Below are 16809 nucleotides of genomic sequence, written 5' to 3' on the forward strand. Positions count from 1 at the left end.
CTAAGCAGCTTTCAACAACTGAGAAAAATATATGAGCTGGATTATTTTGAGATATAGCTCTTCAAAGGACCTTAACTTCTAGGAACCCAGGAGGTGTTTTTGTTCTGGATGTGCTCTGGATGTAGGATTGCACGTTTTATAAAATACATGACAATTTCAAACTGAAACTAAAGTATGTCTGAGGTAACTGTCCTGGCTATTGAAATCATGGTATCAAAGAAGTGGAAGTAGCAGCTGACTGAGGAGCCACCTCCACGGAATGTCCTGCTGATGAGACAGGTCACAGCATTGCTGCTACATCTGTGTTTCCTGAAGTGCTTGGTGGCAGCTGCTGCTGAGTAGGGCATGGTTTACAGTCTAAAACTGCATCATTTATAGTGCACTGCTACTTGAAGTAGTATGTTTTCTAAAATTTGGAAATTGGTCTGTTAGCATTAGCACTTCTAATTTCCCACAATTAAATGGTTCCTGGTAATTTGTTGGCAAGAATTTCCATAAGGTGTGCTCTGCTCTTGTGACCTTTTCTAATCAGTGTTATTTTCTCCGTATCAGTTGCACCACAAACAGTGTGATGCACAAGGTGGACTGGTTAAATACCTGCAGAAATATTCTTGTTTGGGGGAAGGGAACCAAATCTCCTTTATGGTTCCGTTTCAGGCTCACCTGGTGGCAGCCTTTGAGCAGAGCCTGGGGAACATGACAATCAGACTGCAGAGCCTGACGATGACAGCAGAACAAAAGGCAAGCTTGAAAAACGTTTGGGAAGTCTTAATTTCTCTTCCCAGCATTGTTGCTTGTGCTCCTTCTATACTTGTGGGTTTGAAAAACACAGTCTTGGTGATGGAGTAAAATGCAATTCAAAAATTAGAAAAAATGCACTTTTTCTGCACTGTGATGTTGTGACAACTGATCGGGTTATTCCTCTATATTGTTGCTTTGGACACAAGTCTTCAGTATTGCATATTTTTCTAATATATTATATCCCAATGCATCCATGTATGTGCGCGTTCAAGAGAAATACCAAGAAAAATCCTTGAAATACTGGCAGCATTGGGTTTTTGGACACTATACCTGAATAGACATTATTTCTGCATTACAGAGTGTGTACATTTTTTTGTATCATAATACCCAAGCTGTTTTGCACCCCACTGAGAGTGTGCTTCCCCAGATATTCCAGACCTCATTTTCACCTTCTTGTACATATATATTCCATAAATTCACTATTAACTACCAACACTTAGACTGCAATGCAGCTTCTTTGGAGCTTCATTTTCCCATGGATCACCATATAGTTTTTTTTCTTGTTCAAGGACTCAGAATTGAACGAGTTAAGGAAGACAATTGAACTACTGAAAAAACAAAATGCTGCTGCTCAGGCTGCCATTAATGGAGTCATCAACACACCTGAGCTCAACTGCAAAGGTGAGACACAAGCACCACGTACAGTGACTGCAGGGCTCAGCCCTCTTGGTAATGGCTGATGTAAGCATCAGAGTTACCCAGTAACCAGTAATTTACACTGGGATCAATTGTTGAAGGAAGAGTTTGAAGAGTCTGAGATTTTAATCTCTTCATGAGAAACAAGGATTTGAAATACACAGTGCATCCATTAGGATAAGTGGTTGTCAAAGTGTTTGTTTCCCTAAATGTTTCTTCACGATTGCATAGTTGATACCACATATCAAATTTGTTACATAATTTTGGCAACACCTCTCATTCATGTTCAGGTCCTGGAGCTGCTCAGCCCGCAGACCTGCGGATCCGGAGGCAGCACTCCTCAGACAGTGTCTCCAGTATCAACAGTGCTACCAGTCACTCCAGTGTGGGAAGCAACATCGAGAGTGACTCAAAGAAAAAGAAGAGGAAGAACTGGGTGAGTGTGTTTTAACAGGTTGTGTGAGGTTTATATAGAATTGTCAGAACATGCACAGTGAAATCTTACCTGCCCAGCTCCTCCTTCTTCCCTCGTGCAACAGGTCAGCTCAAGGACTATGTGCTGTTTAAACCCTGTGTAAACTCTCTTTTGAATGCTTAACTGAGTCCTAAGTGATGTATATCGTTGTGTTGACTCTGCATAGGATTGAATTTTAGCTTAACAGCCAAAAGGCCAGTCTTAAATGAGAAATAGCTGTCAAAGAACAGTTCTGGCTAAAAATAACACAGTGTCCAACCCCTCAAGGAAAATGTGACATCTGTCATTAAAGTAAAACAAATCCACAAGAGGAGATCATTGTTGCATTTGTTGTTTTTCTTTTTTTTTTAATTTTGGCTTTCTTATAAGTGAACATACTAAACACTTAAGAATTCTGTTTTGAGCATTACCATGGAGTTCTACAACAAAAAAAATGCCAATCTTTAAAAATGTATTGTGATGGACATCTCTTTTGCAAGGTTTTGCAATACTTACCTGTCATTTCCGATTTTTCCTTATTTTTCCTTCTTTGCTCATCATGTACTATGTACAAGGTACCCTGTACTGGAGGAAAGGTACATTATCTTAAACTCCATTTTCAATTAGACCATAACTGCCTTAGTGACCTAGTCTGATTGTAGTTTGGACTGAAGTCCCTAGATCCTTTATTGTAGCCAATAAAACAATCCGCCCCTTTCTTCCCACTGAATTTAAATCTCTCTGGATCTCTTGGGTGTACAGATAAATCTGTATAGATACAAAATGTGGTCAGAGCTGGTAAAAACTTCATTTGTATTTGCACAGTACCCTCTCAGACATGTTGATGAAAATCCTGAACTGTAAGAAACAGCTTCCTGAGCAGGTTCTTGTTTTTATTTCTCTTATCTCAGTACTTTCATTTTGGTATTTCGTGGTACTGCCAGCTCCTTCACAACAGAAGCATTTCCACTCTGCCGCTTAAATAGTTGGTTGAATGGAAACAACAGCTTCTCCAAATTCTTCTTGTGCTGGGTTGTGCGTTAGTTAGAGACTAAATAAAGTAAATTGCTGTAACTTTTGAATTTCTAGAAACTCTAGTTTGTGACACAAACCTTTTGTAGTCATTAAGTCTTTGTTAATATAAACATTGCTTCAATTTTTGCTTTAGGTTCTATTTTTTGTTATTGTAACCTAGGATATGGTCCTACATCAGCCTACATTTCTCATTCATCAGATAACTGTTTTTAAAGAAGGTTAAGGAAATGTCTCCTTATTATAAAGATAAATAAATAAAGTTTTCATGAAGTAGAAGGAACAGGGCAGTATTTTTATGTTGCTATTAAAAATTAGTACATCACTGTTGTGAAATGAAGATTGAAAATTAAAACAGTAATTTACTGAGAAAAATATGTAAGTTGAATCTGATTCGCACATTCTTTATTGCACAAGTACTGAGGAAGTTCTCAGTCAGGATCTTTATGTTATATGTGGAAGCAATGCACCTGCCCTTTCAGAGCTGAAACACCAGATTTTCAACATTTCTCTTTGTCTGGTTTAAAAAGAGCTTTCAGCTCATATTAAGCTAGCCTGTGTACAATGTGTAATTTGCGATAGCCTTTAAAGGTGTTCATAGAATATCCTGAGTGGGAAGGAACCCATGAGACTCATCAAGTCCAAACCCTGATTCCACAAGGATTTAACTTTTAGGGCTACCTAAAAGTTAAACCATATATCTTAGGCATTGTCCAAATGCTTCTTGAACTGTTGAATTGTAACTTTGGGATAACATCAATTTGATTACATGACTAATCATTCTTTTTCTTGTTTGGAAAATGGCAGTCATACTACAAAAGGTTGGTTTAGTTGCAGATATGTAGAGAAGATGCAGTCTTTTCACATAGTGAAATACCTGTTCCTGCAAGCAAAAGTACATTATTAACTTGGCTGTTAGCCAAAGCATTCTTGTCTGAGCTAAGGAGAAAATGTAATTTAAATAGTTAAGAGAGTTTGGGTCTGGTGTCTTCCTCAAGTAATGCAAAAAATGTCCGTATGTGGTTTGAAACACCTGGTTTTGGAAAACACAGGGCTCCGGTTTTAAAGTAACTGTTAGTCTTTGTTGATCAGTGGTTGTGTTTGTCTTAGAAATCCAAAACTTCCCTTATCACTGGCTTTATCTGTTAAAACATGTCTTTTTTCCTTCCCCCACTTCCTTTTGCTTGCACTTCTTCCGGCAGGTCAACGAGGTAAGGAAGACCTACTTTAAACTACGAGATACAAAGCTAACCCATCCATTTGCATCACTAACCATTTCAGCATCATTAACCTTGGCTGAGCCATGTGCCAGCACAGCTGCAAGTCGTTACAACACTGCTTTAAAGCTTGTTGCACTGAACAGAATTTGCTGTCAAATAGTTTTTAAAAAATAGGAAGTATTCATATCCACTCTATTGACCTTATTAATCTCATAAAATAGTTAAATGGAAAAAAGCTATTTTTATTTTTCACCTGTCTGAATATACATGTGAGTATGGCTGTAGCATTTGGAGTATTTGCATGTTAGAATTTTTACTCTGTGGGTTTTTTTGCCTGGTTTCACTCTTAATGATGTACCTACTGTTGTGGTCTTGTTTTTTCAGCTACGCAGCTCCTTCAAGCAAGCTTTTGGGAAAAAGAAATCTCCCAAGTCAGCATCTTCTCATTCAGATATTGAGGAGATGACTGATTCCTCATTGCCTTCCTCACCAAAGCTACCACACCACAACACCACTGTTTCAACACCATTGCTGAGAGCTTCCCATTCCAATTCTCTGTAAGTGATTTTTTTAATTTTTAAACAGAAAATTGAGTGGAAGGCATCTTGCTGCATTGGTAGAGGAAAGGAGACATCCTTTTGGAGAGATCCAGTATTTTTTTCCATGCTAGCTTGACAGCACATCTCTAGACCTCTGTATAGAAAGAAGCAGAGGCAAAAGATACCCTACACCATCCTGTCCTCTTTGGTTCCTCTGTGTAAGATTCTTCACATCTATATGAGCCCTGCAAGAGTCCGACGCTGTTCAGCTGCATGCACTGCTCAAACCAGCTGTTCACCATGAGGCCTCAGCACAAGACATGCTTGGGCCAGACAGGGTTGTCCTGTGGATCAGGGCTGGTCTGTTACCACTGATCTGTCTCTCTCCCAAGTATCCCTTACATTATCTCCTGGGGGAGATGTGGGGCTGGCTGTGTTCTGGATAAAGTCCTTAATCCTGTCATACTGGCAGAAGAATGAGCAAAGATCACTTCTAACTAATGCCTATTTTGAATGTTCTGTAGTCAAAGGAGATTACAGGCAGAGGACAGAAATGTTGAATTTGTGTATTAAGGGAATTAAAGATACGTAAGCTGAGTCCCAGCCCAGTACCTTTGCGTTAGTGTCCAGGAAGCCAAAAATCATTGTGTCATTACTGGAGTGTAATTTAATATTTCATTGGGGTTCTCTCTCAGCAGAACATACTGAGTATGAAGAGCATTTATAACCAGGGTGACCTTGATGTGCAAAATTAATTGGATGTCTTGCTGTTAATTAAACAAACCAGGTCCAATTGGGATTTTGTTTCTCTGTTGCCTAATGACAGCACGTATTGTACTATTCTGCCATGATGAGTTCCCAATTAAGTTGACAAATTCAGATAAAGGTAAGGAAATCAAGCAGCATGGTTTAGTGATACAGGGGAACTCATGTAACAGCTTGTGCTTGGTGAATGGAGGTGATCACTCCTCTTTTCTTCTGTAGTTCCCCAGCCACCTGTGCCTGGTCCTTTCCTTGGCCACCTGTGAAATAAAGTTAAACAACTCCCTTACCACACTGTTCTGAGTCTAAACTCACATTTTGGAATGTGCTTGGAAAACTTAGTAAAACAGGTTTTATGTTAATTCTGTCAGCAATTTTGTCACTTGAGCAGGATAAATAAATACAGAAACTTGTAACGGGCTGTATTGTGAAACATCTAATTACCAGACAGCTTCTGACCTTGCATAGGTCATCCAAAGCTTCCAGGCTGATTTCAGAACAAATGCATTGGACTAATTCCCCTTCACTTGTTTTCACATGAAGAGGTGAAAACAATAGCAATAGTTTCCAGCTGTATAACAGTGATGAAGTGTTGGTAGCAGAAGATAATCCCCTATGATTTTTGTTTTAAAGCTTCTTCAGTCTCCTGAGCCTAACTCAGTGCATTTCTGCTGACTACAGCAAGTTATGCTTTAGAACTCTTAGGCCAGAAGATTGTCAAATGATGATCCCATCTGTCGTCAGTCAAAATGCTGTGTGCATGCATCTCACCTTGACACGAGAGACAAAAGGACAAACATGAGAAAAAGAGTAAATACTGAGTAAATAAAGAGTAAGAACTGAGGGAAGGCCAGAGCACAAGTAAGACTTGTGTATTTTGGCTTATTGGCTTTTTGGTGGGGAAAATGTCTCTCATTAACCTGATTTAGGGAGAGACATGTTAAGTGAAATCTCCCTCAAAGCATGCAGCTGTGTAGTTGATCTTTATATAGATACAGTTATGAATGTGCTGAAGTGTTACTCACTCAGAAGCTTTTTTTTTCTTTTTTGTGGGAGGAGGGAAGAAAAATGCCACTAAAAATTTTTTAAGCATGAGTTCTTTAAAGCAAGTGGGAATTTATCGTGCTTGAATAGGTATAGAGTTCCAAAGTCCTCCAGAACAGTTCAGGGAAACCCAGCTGTGCACACCTGGTGAGCTTTAAATCTGTCTGTGAACTCATCAATCTCCCGCCAACTGCTGTTAACTGCCTGCACCCCCTTATTTTATTTAGATTTTGGCTTTAGAAGTTTTCCTTTATGGCAACTACCATGAAAAAAATTAAGACTATCCAATAGTAGGTGATTTCCAGATTTCTGTTTCAGATGCTGATTCAAGAAAATTAACCCTCAGACATATTTATTTCATTAGTCTCTAATATTTCCATGACCTGTTTAAAATCTGATTTATGGTATCACTGGAGAAGCACCATCAGAAAAGTAACTAATGGTCTCATTCAGTGTCTGTTTTTCCACCTCCTCCAGTATTTCTGAGTGCACTGACAGTGAAGCTGAAACAGTGATGCAGTTGAGGAATGAGCTGAGAGACAAGGAGATGAAGTTGACTGATATTCGCCTGGAAGCCCTGAGCTCTGCTCATCAGCTAGACCAGCTTCGGGAGGCCATGAACAGAATGCAGGTAAGAAAGAGCCACCCCAAATATTGCAGCCTGTGTTGGTGTGGTAAAGTTTGGCCAACCTGCTACGCAGTAAAGAAGGTAAATTTGAAGGTTTTGAATGCCTACTGAAAGTTGTATTTAGGTTTGTGCCAGTGTTAATCCTTGTACCTTCATTAAAAGTCAGCTTGAACATCTGAATTTTGCAGCCCGTGACTGCAGCTGTAACTGTTCCAACCCCAAAATGGGGAGATCATTTTGTTGACTGTCAACAAACTCTTAAAATGTTTCCATGCTCTCTGCCTTAATGTAGTTGCATTTCAGTGTTAAGTGAATTCCCACGTATTAATGTATTCTAGGATACTTTGAAAAGTTTCATGGAAGGGACATTGTAATAATTAAAATCCTTAATTTATTAAAATCAATTAAAACATTGTGAAAACTGCATTTCTGCTAAACTACGATTTATTCCTAAGTTACTTATGTTGCTATCTTTTAAGCATGTTTTCACTGTGCCTTCTAACATCTGACTTGTCTTTTCTAGAGTGAGATTGAAAAATTAAAAGCAGAAAACGATCGGCTGAAATCTGAAAACCATGGCAGCTGCAGCAGGGCCCAGTCTCAGGTTTCCATCTCCTCCTCTCCGAGACATTCAGTGGGTCTCTCTCAACACAGTTTGAACCTCACGGAGTCAACCAGTCTTGGTGAGTTTAATGAGAAAGGTGATGGGCAGGTTTTATCCTGTATTTGGAAGACTTAGGTTGATTAGCCATGGAAAAATGAAAGCATGAGAATTATTAGCAGTCAAGGTGTGGAAATATGTCACGAGCTGGCACGAAGCCTTCTTTTAAATATCGTCATAGGTCTGCTACACCCTAGGTGGGAGGTGTCCAATTATGACCTCAGCTGTGAGAAGTCATGTTTAAAGCCATTTAATGGTGCACATTTGCCAGGGGAATATATCATAGGAAGGAAAATATAGAGTAACTGACTAATAATTTTCAATGACCTTTGCTTTTTAAGAGCATTATTTGGTTAGGGAAATCAGTCAGTCAACCCGGTTCTGGTGTTTTACCTCGGGGCATGTGAAGCCCATACATGTTGTGTTTGACTACAATAAACCAGAGTAGTCTTCATTGTTATTAAGATCCAGCTGTGAAGCTGTTGATGTTTCCTGTTCACAGACATGCTGTTAGATGACACTGGAGATGGCTCTGCCCGAAAAGAAGGAGGCAGGCATGTCAAAATAGTCGTCAACTTTCAGGACGAAATGAAATGGAAGGAGGTGAGCTATGTTTCATCACCAGCTTTGAAATACAAGTGACTTTGGAACATGCAAGGGAATTCAAATTTGCAAAGGTGGTAATGTCACAATTTGAGCCTTTCAGTAGTATCTTTGTAAATAAGGCCACTCTTTTGGTTTCAAGGAGGTCAGGAGACCAGTCTGTACCTTGGGATAGCATCTGTTTAAGGCTGGTATCTTAGAGGTTGCACAAAGCTTGTAAAAGATCATCCAGCTCCAACCTTCCTACCAGGGGCAGGACACCTTCCACTAGACCATGTCACTCAAAGCTCCATCCAACCTGGCCTTGAACACTTCCAGGGATGGAGCAGCCACAGCTCCTCTGGGCAACCTGAGAGCAAAAAGCAAAACTCCTGGGCTGTAGTGTTAAACTTAATACAATTTTAACTAATAATGAAAATTATCCAGTTTGTGGATAGAAAGTGCACTGAAGTGCTGGAAGCACCAATCTTCTGGAAGAACTGGGCAAATCCAAACTGGAAGAACTGAGCAAATCCAAACTGGGAGATCTATACCTTATCATTCTAGTTCAAGTTGTCCTCTCTGGTACAAGTATCCTGTTTTGAATGACATTTTTCAGATGTTTTCCATTCACGAGTAATTGGAAAAATCCTAAATACCCAAATAAATTTCAAATCTTGTAAAATTGCAGCCTATCTCATGTACATGCATGAATGTACTGCAGGATCTTTGCCAAGCAATGACCTTGCCATATCACACTTTTGAGTACCTGTAAAAGTGTATTTAAAAAATAAGTTCGTGTCTTTCGGGGGGGGAAAGACACAAAAATTTAAATAATTGGAAATAAAATGGACTCAGCAAATCTTTCCATTAAATACCAGTTATGCATTAGTTATTACAGCTCTGGATAAGCAAATTAGCAGTGAAACTGCATTGGTAATTCTATTGGACTTCACTGTGCTCAGAGTGAGTTAAGTTGCCATGTGGAAATGGTTCTTTACATTTTAGTTACACTTCAAGTCTTATGATAGAAATTAGCTTTTCTTCAATTAACGTTTCACAGTGAGTGTGGCTGTAGAAGAATAGAAAAATTTTATTTGTTCTGATTTTTTTTATCTACATTAGAAATCAGTTACACAATTATCAAAATGCTGTGATATATCAAACATAACACAGAAGTTGTTATATATAAATATAACTTTTTCTCTATTACTACTTATACATATAACCATGTATAATTCATATATATATGTATTTAGATTTCTATGCCCTTGGGAGCATCTAGAAGGAAATAGGATAAACTTTGCAACTGTAACAGCTTTGATTGTGAAGTCATGGAGAAATTAACTTGACATCTATTTTCTGTCTTTTTGCTAAGCTGTAATTCTCTCAGGGGTTTTTGAATTGTTCATGGATTGATTAACAAATACTTTTTACTTAACATCAAGACCACTTGAGTATTCTTTAGAGTTGTGACTTCCAACACTGGAAAAAATGTTTAGTATATGAAGAGGCCTTCATATGGCTTTCAGAATTCACCATACAGAGTACTAAAGATGAACCATTATTAAAAATAAAGCAGGGGTGGTGGGGAAGCCAGCATTTTAATTACATTAAACATCCTTGTCTGATACAGTTATTTCTGTGCCTTTAGGATTCAAGGCCTCGCACCTTCCTCATAGGCTGCATTGGAGTCAGTGGCAAGACCAAGTGGGATGTTCTGGATGGGGTTGTGAGACGGTTGTTTAAGGTTAGTGAGCACAATTTGCAGTGAGCCCCAATTCTCCTATTATTAGATTTTGATGGTACCAAACTGTATTTAACTTGCTGGGATAAGTACTGGTATAGCATAGAAGAACTTCACGAGGATTTCAGTGCTGCCTAACTTCCTGTGTCCCTTTCTCACCCTAGGAGTACATCATCCATGTGGATCCTGTGAGCCAGCTGGGACTGAACTCAGACAGTGTCCTGGGCTACAGCATTGGAGAAATCAAACGCACTAACAGTGCAGAGACCCCTGAGCTGCTGCCCTGTGGTTATCTGGTTGGAGAAAACAACACTATTTCAGTTACCATCAAAGGTAATTACACCTGACTGTCTGTTGGAGGTCTCACTAATCACAGTTTTATCAAGGCTTGCTGTGTTAAGTAACTCAGAGCAGTAGAAACATTTTATTGTGCTGCTTCTTCCTGTTCCTAGTTTTTATTTACTTCCTTCTATTTTCATTCGATAAAGACAGCACTAAGTCTATAATTTCAGCAAAGTTTTCAACCTGTAACAATAGGACACAGCAGCTTCTCCACAAATGTTGAGCTGATGCCTGAAGTTGTCCTGGAGAAGATCTCACACCACAGCAAAGTGGTGTTTGAGCAGCAAAGTACCTTTCAAATACATTCCCATCAGTTTCGTTCTCTAATACTAATAAAAATTTCATACTTATATTTCTCATATGGTTTCTCATTTGGTTTCTCTGGGAGCCATTTTTTATGAAAACTACTGTGAAACTAAGTTTAAGGAGAAAACCCTCAACTGCTGCATTTTGAACATCAGTTTGCTCAAAGTTACACCAGTGAAATCTCAAGCACAGATCTGCGTTCAAATTGAGAGCACTGCCAAACATTCTGCAGATCAACTTTGAAATTTGACTGTACCATTTGACTGAAAGCACTTTGATTTTTGACTATTGGTGTAAAAAAGCAGTTACGTGGGTAGTAAATCTGTGGGCAGGAAGACAATATGACCTGTGAAATACCTCAGTTTGTTGAGGTTTGACATGAACCTAGGATATCCTGCTTACATAAAATACATTGTCCAATCATAAATCCTAATTGAAATATGGCTTAAGGTGTAGCTGTGTCTGTAAAGCTGCAATTTGAGTTTATATTTAACTTGCATCAGCTTGACTTGTGCCTTGAAGGATCATATGTGATAACAGTTTTCAGTAAAATAGAAATGTATTTAATCAATTTATGGAAAATCACTTACATATACCATTGAGATATAAAGCTGCCTATATAAATATTTAATATTCCGAGTAACCACTGAGGTGCAAACATTTCTCTGGGTGATCTACCAACTTCCCTTCCTACTGTTTATTTTGAAGCACTGTGTATTTTCCCTGAGCCAATTCTGCCTAAAGTGACTGCTGACATGGCATAAATGCTTATCGGTAGGAGTTTTCTGTTAGAAGAGATAACTATCAGCATACAGAGAAGGAGTTTAATTACAAGCATTTGGGAAAGTAGGGGGAGTTGGTGATAGCTGGGGGTGTTTTTTGTCTACTGATCCAAAAGTAAACAGGTACATTCTGGATGAATGCATGGTGAAATGCTGTAAAATGGATGGTTTGGGCATGAAAACTGTGGCCTGGAATAATTTAGTGTGGCAGCTTTCAAAGGGCCTTAGGGATGCAGCTGAGTACTTAGAAAAGCTGAAGGAGGATCCAGACCAAGCCCACAGGTCACTTCTGCACTTGTTTTATCAGCTTTTTGTGTTCCTCTCTCAACTATAAGGGATACCAGAGTGGGGAAGGAATTTATCTCTGAAGTGAGAAATAGCTTGATCAGGTCAGATCTACATCTGCTGTATGTAAGTGTTATTTTGGGTGTTTCTCCTACTATTATTTGGCTCAGGTACATTCACAAAGTCTTGATTTGTTCAAACTCTACTAACAGGATTGCTTTGCAGCATTACAACTACTTAGTCAAAAACCAAACAAAGCAAGAAAACCAAACTTTTAAAAATGTGGGTAATTTGGGTAAAAATTGGGACTGCTTCTAGATGAGGAATGTTTTTCTGTTGCAGATATCTGTGAGAACAGTCTGGACGGTCTGGTGTTTGAATCCCTGATCCCAAAGCCTATCCTGCAGCGTTATGTCTCTCTCCTGATGGAACACAGGCGGATTATCTTATCTGGCCCCAGTGGCACTGGGAAAACATACCTGGCAAACCGTTTGTCTGAGTACATGGTCCTCAGAGAGGGCAGGGAGCTGGCTGATGGCATTATTGCAACCTTCAATGTGGACCATAAATCCAGTAAGGTGAGGACACAGAAACCATCCTTGCACAATTCATCCCACCATATATCTGAAATGAGACTCCTCCTCTATCAATCCGTCAAAAACTCATTTTGGACTTACCTTTCTTTTTAAAGCATTGTGTTGATCCCGAAGGAAATAATATTTAAGGTTTTCAGAACTGCAAATTCTCCTGATTATGGGCCTGGAGTAGCAGGCTCCCAGGTGTGTATTTGAAAACCTAAAGGTGTCACGAGTTTCAAGTGGTTAGGAGCCTGAGAACTGCCCAGAAAGTTAAACACCTGCATAAAATTCCCAGAGACTTAAGCAATCCCTATTGCATGTGGGCATTTTGCCCAGAACTCTCAAATGCATCTCTAGGCTGTCAAGAGTTTCTGCAGCTGCAAGTATCAGCAGTTGTAATCATGTGCTGGGTTTGGAGGGACTGTTGCCCAGGCACATTCCTCTGCTGGTAAGGCATGTCTCTGCTTTTTTATGTGCTCCTGGTTTTGCTCAATATACTTCCAGTGATCATCTAGATTAAAATAAAAAAAAAATCAAAACAAAACAAAAACAACTGTGCATTTGATGGCCTTAGGCATATTTTCCTCTGGAGGAAAGGGATGACTGAAATTGTGTTTGTAAACCACTGGTATGATTTGAGACGTGCTTTAAAGCTGCTGAGAGCATTTCAACCACACCCAGCCACTCATCAGCAGCCCCAAAAGCTCATCCTCTTTCACGTTTTACTGAAGGCATCTGAATTTGGCCTCTGACAAGAGATACTTTGTTCCAGATTAATTTTATCGACTGTATTTAGCTAGAAACACAGTTGCAAGATAATCCAACAAACGTAGCTGGAATGCAGAGTTTGCTGTGGTACAGAGAGAGTTGAGAGAGTTCCTGAAAAGAAAGAAGAACATATTTCAGACCTCTTAGGTCTGAGATTAGGAAAACATGAATGAAAAGCACAAAACAAATGACAAAATCTTACCCCCCTTTAAGCCCTTATCTCACACAGGATTTCTGTTACAGTCTTTGAATCTTTACCATAACCTACAAAAGAGAAGGAAAACCATATCTTGTGTTTTCTCGTGGAAAATGTCTGATTTGTAAGACGTCAGGCTCTTTTGCTCCAGGTTTTATTACCAAGCTTATTTATCTTAATTAGATTTTCAAGGAATATGAAGAACATTCTCTTTACTTTTTTTTTTTTCTTCTTTTCTGTGTATCTGCTTTGCAGGAGCTCCGCCAATACCTGTCCAACCTGGCAGACCAGTGTAACAGTGAAAATAACGCTGTGGATATGCCCCTTGTAATCATTTTGGATAATTTGCATCATGTTAGCTCCCTAGGAGAGATCTTTAATGGACTTCTAAACTGCAAGTACCACAAATGGTAAGGAAATAATTCAATAACAGTGCAAATGTTAACACTGCACTCAGAGCACTGCTGCTGCAGGATTTGATGACAAAACCAAAGTCTAGATTAGTGTAGTAATGTGGGCTCAAATGGGCAGACTGTCCATATTATGGACAGTACTTCAGAGGGGTCTTTTTCCTTACTAAAATGATCCATTTTTCTGAAATCAGTAATAAAAAAGTATTAGAGGGTTTGAGTAATTTGCATGCACTTCATGATGTAGATCTTTAGTAGTAAAACCCCATTTGTGAAAGGTCCTGTTTTGAGATTTCTGGTTTGCTTTCAGAATTTGCTGTTCTCAGAAGTCAGAGTGTAAATTACAAGTAACTACAAAACCTTCTTTGACAAAAGAGATTTGAATGACCTTTTTTAATGTAGAGGTTTTGCTAAAACCTTATTTTTCAAAAAGTTTGATTTGCTTGTTGGTTTTTTTTCTAATAGTCCATATATTATTGGCACGATGAACCAAGCCACCTCTTCAACACCTAATCTTCAACTTCACCATAATTTCAGGTACTGTTTATTCATGTTTCTCATTTATGTTTGTGGGCTAGCAAAGGAGTAATGGCTACTGAGTCATCTGAAGTTGTTCTTATCAGCTGAAATAGCAAATTGAGAGAGAAATACCATTTGCTCCCAAGCTGCTGTCCTAACATGTGCAGCTTGGTTATGGTGCTGTCATTAAAGTAACTGGGTTCACAAAAACTTTACTTTTCAGAGGATTGTTAAGATACTTGATCTCCTACCAATTTTTAAGTAAGACAATATTTAGACAATGGAGATTAATGATAAATTAATACAAAGCACAGTAAAAATTGGTTCATCTAGTGAACTATTCCCAAATAACTTTTGCTTGAAAAACAACTATGACTGGAGTAACCCATTTTGATCCTGATAATCATCTGGAAATAAGAAATGAGATTTAGTCAAGAATAGTTACATTCGGTAGCATGAAAGAGAAATAATGGCCATTTCTGCTGTTCTGCCTTAGATGGGTGCTATGTGCAAACCACACTGAGCCAGTCAAAGGCTTTCTCGGCCGTTTCTTGAGAAGAAAATTAATTGAAACAGAGATCAGTGGTAGGATGAGGAATGCAGAGCTGGTTAAAATTATTGATTGGATTCCCAAGGTTTGGCAACATCTGAACAAATTCTTGGAGGCTCACAGCTCCTCTGATGTTACTATTGGTAAGTACTCTGTCCTTATGCCCAGGCATATGTAAATATATGTATTTTATTTCCTTTGTATCCTTCTTTGTGCTATATCAGCTAAAAAAGGTTTCTTTAAAACTCTACTTTTAGATGTTATAGATCCTATTTTTGATGCTTATCCTGACTGTAATTTGAGTGTAATATCTGAATTTCCCTCTCCAGGTCCACGGCTCTTCCTCTCCTGTCCAATAGATGTAGATGGTTCTCGAGTCTGGTTTACTGACCTGTGGAACTACTCCATCATTCCATATCTTCTGGAAGCAGTTAGAGAAGGGCTACAGGTGAGCAGGCAAAAATGAAAAGTCACAGCTCTAGAATGGTATCTATTCAAAAGGGTACGAAACTCAATAACAGCAACATTTTCTGTAGATATAAGTCTGCACAGTGAATACCTGCATGTCTGTGAAAATCTAACGAAATTGTCCATAATTTCAGGCAGAATTAGTCTCTTAAATGCTTTTTAAACAGAGAGTGGAAGAAGTAATTAGATGCCAAGCTACTGATGTTTTCAGTGGAGGGAGTTAGACACACAAATATCTTTCAATACTGTGTTCCAGAAGCACACCTTAAAATTGTACTGTGCAGCTGAAAAATATGCTTGTGGTCATTAACTTTGTTATGCAGGATTTTCCTTTGTAAATCAAATCTTTCAACATGGGAACAAAGCTGTGTGTGGAGAGAAACGTATTCACGAGTGACGGGATCGGTATCAGTGACGTTTTGATTACTTCTCAGTATACAGGATGATTTTTTTAGTGGATTCCTTCATAATTCTTTCAGAGGCTGCAGTGAAATCATCATTGATTGCCTGTACTTAGTAACTGGTTCATACTCCAGCGATTTGGATGTTTTTAAGCATTGCCACGCAATTCTTGGTGTCTGTATGACTATAAAGCTCGTTGGAATAAGGAGGAGGGATCAGCAGAAGATTGCTATGAACTTGCCATGAAAGTAGGGGGAAAAAAAGGGCTTTTTTATTCTTCAGTTCTCTGTTCACAGATTAAGCACAGCAGCACCTAATTTAATCAAATACCAGTAAGTTCTGGGCATTATGTGGATGAAAGCTAAACGTGAAATCACACGCACAAAAATGAAAAGGTGCGTCACAATGAGAATCCAGGAGATTGAAAAAGGGCTGAAGGTGGACGGAGAATAGGAAATTGTGGCAACGCATTGGGAGCTTGTGTTTTGGTAAGACGGCAAATGCCATTTTGAGGGCATAAGCTACAATTTACGTCAGATAGCAGTAGGAAGTAATACTTCTACATGTAAAAAGGCTCATTAGAAAGATAAAACTGAAAAGGGTTTAAAAAAACAGCAGTAGCTGTCATTCAGATACAGGAAGCATTATTCAGTGAGAAAGAGAAGAAGCTCAGACTATTCAGATTATTCAGGAGTAAAGTAAAATATTACTTGATCTACTCTTCTGCTTTAGTCTTGCAGAAAAAAAGTCCAGTGGATGTTTGACAAGTTTGGACTAGAGAAATTCAAACTATAAGCAAGACATGCTATGTTGCTAGTAAGAATAATTAACAGTTATGAAATATTCCTTAGAGAAGTAGTAGATTCTCCACCACATATGTCTCTGTGTCTGAAGTCTTTTTGAAATATGCAGTAACTCCCAAGTATGAGCTCCATGGAGAAGCAGTTGTGTTGAATGATTCCTTCATCTTTGTGAAAAGTAATTCTCTCCGTTCTACAACTGCTTAGGGCTCACTGTTGCAGGGTTTGTCAGGATGCCTTGCCATTAAGATATGTAAAAAAAAAAGTGTGTAAAATATTTAAAATACTGGGATTTTG

General features: G+C 38.7%; 1 protein-coding gene across 9 annotated transcripts in view; it reads left to right on the top strand.

Annotated features, from left to right (window-relative positions):
• The window catches only part of NAV2 (neuron navigator 2), a 391388-nt gene that overhangs the window by 367234 nt on the left and 7345 nt on the right, over positions 1–16809 (top strand). For all 9 annotated transcript variants that reach the window (XM_039385983.1, XM_027732440.2, XM_039385979.1 and 6 more), the window contains 15 exons: positions 658–741; positions 1311–1422; positions 1728–1873; positions 4126–4134; positions 4528–4700; positions 6966–7119; positions 7640–7799; positions 8280–8380; positions 10014–10109; positions 10271–10439; positions 12164–12399; positions 13619–13773; positions 14239–14310; positions 14789–14985; positions 15172–15290. In XM_039385983.1, the coding sequence (XP_039241917.1) occupies positions 658–741; positions 1311–1422; positions 1728–1873; positions 4126–4134; positions 4528–4700; positions 6966–7119; positions 7640–7799; positions 8280–8380; positions 10014–10109; positions 10271–10439; positions 12164–12399; positions 13619–13773; positions 14239–14310; positions 14789–14985; positions 15172–15290 (1983 nt within the window). The remainder of the gene's footprint in view (positions 1–657; positions 742–1310; positions 1423–1727; positions 1874–4125; positions 4135–4527; positions 4701–6965; positions 7120–7639; positions 7800–8279; positions 8381–10013; positions 10110–10270; positions 10440–12163; positions 12400–13618; positions 13774–14238; positions 14311–14788; positions 14986–15171; positions 15291–16809) is intronic.

The sequence above is a fragment of the Pipra filicauda genome, unplaced genomic scaffold, assembly GCF_003945595.2.
Source record: "Pipra filicauda isolate LSUMZ 115617 unplaced genomic scaffold, ASM394559v2 scaffold45_size4122338_pilon, whole genome shotgun sequence".
NCBI classification, from domain to species: domain Eukaryota; kingdom Metazoa; phylum Chordata; class Aves; order Passeriformes; family Pipridae; genus Pipra; species Pipra filicauda.